Genomic DNA, 7,508 nt, shown 5'->3' with positions numbered 1-7,508 from the left:
TCACTTTCAATCAATATTTCATTTACTTACGAAGATTGAACGGGCGCACTGAGACACAACGCGCTGTTTATCAGACACATTCGACACCTCATCGTTCCATGTGACTTCAGGCGTGGGATCACTAAAGCACCTTCCATTTCAGCGCTCTTAATCAGTAACAATTTAGGACCCTTTGAAGAGTAGTCTATCATTTCCCAGAGTTTATATGTGAGGGGAAAATCATTTCTCTCATTGAACAATGAGAAAAATCTAACTTTTTAACGGATCATTCCGACTCAATTGCTCTCAACAAATCTAAGCTTTTATTTGCCCCTGCTTATTCGATCTCTTTCAATTTCCCATCACATCCGTAACAAACCTTTAAAATGAGATTACCACTCCTCCATGCACGCCCAGTAGTGTTAGACTGTTCCATCGCATCCAGATAGATAACAGAGTTCTGTTGATATATCGCTTTCTAAGAAAGTGCTTTAATGAAAATTATGTTTACCTTAAGAATGTGTAAACGGTGCTATATAGGAATACGTTTATCCCAGTTTTGTGTAAGACTTCGAATGTATTGAGATTTATTTTTCTATTGGAAAAAATAAACAGTCTGCCACCATTAAAATTGGGAGAATTTAGTAATTTAACAACTGAGTCTTTATGTTTGACCGAAACTGTTATTTTAGAGGTTTGTGAGAACCATCAACGCTGAGCACTGAATACACATTATCCCAAACAAATGTTCACCTTTGCATCTTGACTCTGGCGTTTCGAGTTTTTGTTGATGATCATTTTCCATGTGCTGGTTGTGATGCCCTAGTCAGAGACCATTGGTCATTATGAATTTTATAACTGAATATCAGCCATGGATATCGTTTAACTGGTTTCTGACATTGTGTGTTTAGCACCTTGAACACTTATCCGTTTCCCAGATGTATCCCCATTAAAGGAGTGGGGCTTGAACTACTCTTTACACATGTGTCTCTCTCTGCCAGGTTTCCTGTCCCACCTGGAGCTCTACGTATACAAAACGGTAAGAGTGCATTTGAATGGTAAATACGCCTCATTTCAACACTGCACCTACTTAACAAATATCAGAGGACAAAAACAGGCCGGCTGCGATAATTGCTAATACAATCTAATTTATTTCACGCTTACATGATCTGCTAGTAAGGTTTTGGCTTTGATGTACCCGTGACTATCTCGCTGCTACTTGTGTTTTGAAAGCTGACAATCTTGCATCATAAATATCGACATCTGCAACTGTACGGCAGGTAGATACACAGTCACGGGATGGTTACTCCCTGGAATGAGACCACTCGGCGAGCCTAGACCGGCTCTTGTGTCCCTTTCCCATAAGCGTGAAACTTCTGCCCAAACAATGCTTACCAGACCTAAACACCCGCCATGTTTATTTTGTTGATCTCATGTTAAATTGGTTCATTATGTCGCCAAATCTCCGACTCAACTCTCTCTCTCTCTCCCTCTATCGACTCCATCTCTACAATATGTTAAATGGCTTTATTGGATCTTCTTGCAAACGTCTCTGTTTCAGGGAGAACACCCCGCAATCTACCTACAAAACCAGGGAAACTCCGCTGTAGCCCTCCCCCCCCCCCCCCATCCCCATCTGTAAAATAAAATAACCTTGGGAATTATCGATTTCCTGTTATTTACCCAATATGATCCATCCCACTGTTGCCCATTTTATTCCACATCATTCAATCCCGCTGACGTGTGTTGTGTGATTTTTTTTTATTAAATGAATTTGCCAGTCTATATGTCAGATCAACTGCAATTTCCTCATCAACCCTCTCTGACACTTTATCAATTGAGTATCAAGTTCGTCGGACATTGTTCTCCCGTTAACAAGTCCATGCTGACTTTCGCTGATCGATCCACGCTTGCCTCAGTGACTGCCAGTCGCTCCCCTGGTCAATATTTCTGGATCTCTCTTCTCCATCTGGCTGGTTTGTGGTAATCGGCGTTATCCATATACCATCATGTTGGATGTGACATGAATAATGTTCCAAGTGATTGGATGATGATGACCTGAGGCTTTTGTACCACCCTCAGGAACCGCCAGGAATCCACCTGGACCCGGAGACTCTGGTAATGGTTTATTTTTATGAAGATTGGTGCCGTGCTTTTACTGAGTGCCTTAACCATGCTCTCCGCCAACATGAATAGATTTCCTCTTTGATCTCTGATCAACCCCTTCTCTTCCTTGTCCTGTTCATATACTCACAAAATAATTATGGATTCCCTTTCATGTTTGTCTTCTCACGCTTTTTTAAAAAAAATTTGCAGCTGTCATTTATTTTAAATTCTCCTCTGGAATTTTCTGTAATCAACCTGGTTCTCATGTATGTTCACAAACTGGCATCTGTCATTTGCTCATTTACATCTGCTTTTTCTACTACCATCTTTTGATTTATTCATGGCACTTTAACTTCCGTCTTCCTTCATGCCCATTTGAAAGTGTCGCTAGAAACGTCCCTGCCTTAAAGTTCGATTACTTTGGTTGTCTTCTCGGCAGCGAGTCCACTTTACCATGGCTAAATCTATATCCATCCCATTAAAACGGCTCTCCTGCTATTTTTTTTTACCTTGGTGAGGTCGTTTCCCAGGTTGACCGGGTTATGGTTGCTCGTTTCCCAGTTTGTCCCGGGTTATGGTTGCTCGTTTCCCAGGTTGTCCTGGGTTATGGTTGCTCGTTTCCCAGGTCGTCCTGGGTTATGGTTGCTCATTTCCAGGTTGTCCTGGGTTATGGTTGCTCGTTTCCCAGGTTGCCCTGGGTCATGGTTGCTCGTTTCCAGGTTGTCCTGGGTCCTGGTTGCTCATTTCCCAGGTTGTCCCAGGTTATGGTTGCTCATTTCCCAGGTTGTCCTGGGTCATGGTTGCTCGTTTCCCAGGTCGTCCTGGGTTATGGTTGCTCATTTCCAGGTTGTCCTGGGTTATGGTTGCTCGTTTCCCAGGTTGCCCTGTGTCATGGTTGCTCGTTTCCAGGTTGTCCTGGGTCCTGGTTGCTCGTTTCCCAGGTTGCCATGGGTCATGGTTGCTCGTTTCCAGGTTGTCCTGGGTCATGGTTGCTCGTTTCCAGGTTGTCCTGGGTTATGGTTGCTCATTTCCCAGGTTGTGCCGGGTTATGGTTGTTCACTTCCCAGGTTGTCCTGGGTTATGGTTACTCATTTCCCAAGTTGTCCCGGGTTATGGTTGTTCACTTCCCAGGCTGTCCTGGGTTATGGTTGCTCGTTTCCCAGGTTGTCCTGGACCATGGTTGCTCATTTCCCAGGTTGTCCTGGGTTATGGTTGCTCGTTACCCAGGTTGTCCTGGGCCATATTTGCTCATTTCCCAGGTTGTCCTGGGTTATGGTTGCTCATTTCCAGATTGTCCCGGGTTATAGTTGTTTGTTTCCCAGGTTGTCCTGGGTTATGGTTGCTCATTTCCCAGGTTGTCCTGGGTTATGGTTGCTCGTTTCCCAGTTTGTCCCAGGTTATGGTTGCTCATTTCCCAGGTTGTCCTGGGTTATGATTGCTCGTTTCCCAGGTTGTCCCGGGTTATGGTTGCTCATTTCCCAGTTTGTCCCAGGTTATGGTTGCTCATTTCCCATGTTGTCCCAGGTTATGGTTGCTCATTTCCCAGGTTGTCCTGGGTTATGATTGCTCGTTTCCCAGGTTGTCCCGGGTTATGGTTGCTCATTTCCCTGTTTGTCCCAGGTTATGGTTGCTCATTTCCCAGGTTGTCCTGGGTCATGGTTGCTCATTTCCCAGGTTGTCCTGGGTCATGGTTGCTCATTTCCCAGGTTGTCCCAGGTTATGGTTGCTCATTTCCCAGGTTGTCCTGGGTCATGGTTGCTCATTTCCCAGGTTGTCCTGGGTCATGGTTGCTCATTTCCCAGGTTGTCCCAGGTTATGGTTGCTCATTTCCCAGGTTGTCCTGGGTTATGATTGCTCGTTTCCCAGGTTGTCCCGGGTTATGGTTGCTCGTTTCCCAGTTTGTCCCAGGTTATGGTTGCTCATTTCCCAGGTTGTCCTGGGTCATGGTTGCTCGTTTCCCAGGTTGTCCCGGGTTATGGTTGCTCATTTCCCAGGTTATCCCGGGTTATGGTTGCTCATTTCCCAGGTTGTCCCCGGTTATGGTTGCTTGTTTCCCAGGTTGTCCTGGGTCATGGTTACTGGTTTCCAGGTTGTCATGGGTTATGGTTTTCCCAGGTTGTCCTGGGTTATGGTTGCTCGTTTCCCAGGTTGTCCTGGGTTATGGTTGCTCATTTCCCAGGTTATCCCGGGTTATGGTTGCTCATTTCCCAGGTTGTCCCGGGTTATGGTTGCTCGTTTCCCAGGTTGTCCCGGGTTATTGTTGCTCATTTCCCAGGGTGTCCTGGGTCATGGTTACTGGTTTCCAGGTTGTCCTGGGTTATGGTTGCTCATTTCCCAGGTTATCCCGGGTTATGGTTGCTCATTTCCCAGGTTGTCCCGGGTTATGGTTGCTCGTTTCCCAGGTTGTCCCGGGTTATTGTTGCTCATTTCCCAGGGTGTCCTGGGTCATGGTTACTGGTTTCCAGGTTGTCCTCGGTTATGGTTGCTCATTTCCCAGGTTATCCCGGGTTATGGTTGCTCATTTCCCAGGTTGTCCCGGGTTATGGTTGCTCGTTTCCCAGGTTGTCCCGGGTTATTGTTGCTCATTTCCCAGGGTGTCCTGGGTCATGGTTACTGGTTTCCAGGTTGTCATGGGTTATGGTTTTCCCAGGTTGTCCTGGGTTATGGTTGCTCGTTTCCCAGGGTGTCCTGGGTCATGGTTACTGGTTTCCAGGTTGTCATGGGTTATGGTTTTCCCAGGTTGTCCTGGGTCATGGTTGCTCATTTCCCAGGATGTCCCAGGTTATGGTTGCTCATTTCCCAGGTTGTCCTGGGTTATGATTGCTCGTTTCCCAGGTTGTCCCGGGTTATGGTTGCTCGTTTCCCAGTTTGTCCCAGGTTATGGTTGCTCATTTCCCAGGTTGTCCTGGGTCATGGTTGCTCGTTTCCCAGGTTGTCCCGGGTTATTCTTGCTCATTTCCCAGGGTGTCCTGGGTCATGGTTACTGGTTTCCAGGTTGTCATGGGTTATGGTTTTCCCAGGTTGTCCTGGGTTATGGTTGCTCATTTCCCAGGTTGTCCCGGGTTATGGTTGCTCGTTTCCCAGGTTGTCCCGGGTTATGGTTGCTCATTTCCCAGGGTGTCCTGGGTCATGGTTACTGGTTTCCAGGTTGTCCTGGGTTATGGTTGCTCATTTCCCAGGTTGTCCTGGGTTATGGTTGCTCGTTTCCCAGGTTGTCCTGGGTTATGGTTGCTCGTTTCCCAGGTTGTCCTGGGTTATGGTTGCTCGTTTCCCAGGTTGTCCTCCGAGTTATTTGCAAAACCATGGGATCAAAGATAGCTTCAACAGGAGCAAAAACACACTGATCAGAAAAGTTTTCTAGAGCGCCCTTCAAAAATTCTCCCGCTCATGGCCCTTTATGGTGATTCTGTCGAAATTCGAATAGTTGAACCTCATATTTTCAACTCTTGTTCCCAACAAATATGCTCTTTAATATCTTTCCCGCAGTGGGCAAGCAAGAGTCTAAATGGTACATTTGACCTTGATCTTTCCTACGCTCTTTTCACCCTCACCAGCTCTGCAATGATTTGCCCTTGTTGCTTGCCTCCCCAAACGACCTAAATATTGAGAACCCATCCTTTTCTCTGTGTCAAATGTGTGTTATTGCCCCGATGTCGTAACCCACATCGATTGTCAATTCGCAGAGGATTATGTTCTGAACAATCCAAACCTATCAAGATCGCCTGCCATAATACAGTTGGGACTGTGTGCTCATAAATGTCAGTAAGTAGATTTTGCAGGTGACTCGGGCACCACATTGAAGCCACGCAAAATTCTGGGGTTGCTGTGTACTTTTTCGGGCAAACCAAAACCGTAAGATTTGCTTCATTTCTTAACCACTGGTGTTCATCGACATTACAATAAGAAAGGAGGTGCAGCGGTTCATCTATTCAATCGTAGCCTTTTAATAAACTGTTCACCTGGTACATTTTAGAATTGTTATTGATGTTTAAGTAATGGTCTGAAAGGTAAAATCGGAATATTAGCAATCCTGCGTGTTTCCAGTGCTTTCACTCAACTTAGATCCCCAGTTCAGTCGCCTCTTGGACACAGACATAATCGACGTAACCACCGTTTTCGAGAAAATATTGTTGAACTTCAAAATACTGCTTTGTGTACGCAAACAGGCATTGCCATAGTTCATAACCAGAAACCGCTTCCAACCGAGGGATTGAATCATAAAGTAACAATTCATTCCACTCTTCCCTGGAAATGTTAAGAGGCTACACGCTGAATGGTGCAAAGATTAATGCAATGGGATGAAACTTTTTTTTTCACTCTCCAAAGTGAATACAAATTGTCAACTCACTTTTTAACATTGACCAGACAATATCTATTTAACACGAGCTGTGAACATTCCGATTAATTTTTGCCCGCTAATATTCTCCCCACCCCCCACCCCCCGCCCAATATGCCACGAATTGCATACTTTTTTTTCTCTCTCTCTTCCGAAGTTTATCTGATCCTATAATTAGGCGCTGCGACCAGCGATGACCGTATGTAGTCGACGTGGCCAACTGGTGCGGTCGGGATTTCAAATGTGAGAAACCGCTAAGCCTTCGGAGAGAGTTGCAGCGTTCGGATTAAATAAGCTTAGTTGTGTGAACAACCTCCAGCCTGCAAAACGAATGTAATTGCCAACTTCCTGCTCCCCCGAATGCAAATAGAGTTCTGTGAAATGGTGGCTGCATCACTGTTTAGTGAAATGATCGCAAGGGAGGTAGGTCGCCCGCGGTTACTGAAATTGTACTACATTCGGTGTATCTATCCCCTGACACCGAGTAGAGAGAGACCTTGACAGCCACAAAGGCAGCAGCAAATCTGGGGCGAGAACCGGGTATCGCTGGGCTGGCTGGCGTTGAAATGAATGATTGCACCCAAATGCGGCACCCTGATATCTGATTCAGGGCACGCCGCTCTGACACAGTCTGGTCCTCTCACATTCCCTCGACTTTTCATTTTCCTTTCCACTTCTATTTACCAACAGCTATCGATATATTTTTTTAACTTTTTAATTCTACTGCGGCTTTCAGTTTGAGACCAAAAATACCGATTCAGTTTAGATTTGCAAAGCCCGATTAATCGCGGGATTGTAATGAATAAATGACTGCATTGATTTGTTTCCTCTTCTGTCTGAATAAAAATGTTGTATTAGACTCCAAGTACATTCTCTCCAGACTCAAATGGTGCTGTTCTTCCACGATTCACTGACAATTAAACTGAATGACTCTTGAGAAGCGACGAATGTGCCAGATCTCTGACACTGATCGTTCTCCTGACAGTGAAGGGCGGCCTCGCGTCCTCACAAAAGACTCACGTGTGAACGGTAATCGGTGGAATATTAACCTGTACTGTATTTATCTAAATAACATTCAAGAAGATCA

The 7,508-nt window shown here is 45.5% G+C and overlaps 1 protein-coding gene across 6 annotated transcripts in view; it reads left to right on the top strand.

Moving 5' to 3' along the window:
• Window positions 1-7,267, top strand: part of LOC138753542 (RNA-binding protein Nova-1) — a 288,411-nt gene extending 281,144 nt beyond the window's left edge. For 2 of the 6 annotated variants that reach the window (XM_069916689.1, XM_069916693.1), the window contains 2 exons: window positions 981-1,018; window positions 1,541-1,629. In XM_069916689.1, the coding sequence (XP_069772790.1) occupies window positions 981-1,018; window positions 1,541-1,589 (87 nt within the window). In that variant the 3' untranslated portion in view covers window positions 1,590-1,629. Of the gene's footprint in view, window positions 636-980; window positions 1,019-1,540; window positions 1,630-2,061; window positions 2,098-5,768 lie in introns of those variants that run through there. The other 4 variants (XM_069916688.1, XM_069916692.1, XM_069916694.1 and 1 more) reach the window with 3 other exon arrangements.
• The last annotated feature ends 241 nt before the right edge of the window (window positions 7,268-7,508 follow it).

This window comes from Narcine bancroftii, chromosome 2, assembly GCF_036971445.1.
Source record: "Narcine bancroftii isolate sNarBan1 chromosome 2, sNarBan1.hap1, whole genome shotgun sequence".
NCBI classification, from domain to species: domain Eukaryota; kingdom Metazoa; phylum Chordata; class Chondrichthyes; order Torpediniformes; family Narcinidae; genus Narcine; species Narcine bancroftii.
This window is presented reverse-complemented; position numbering and strand designations above follow the sequence as displayed.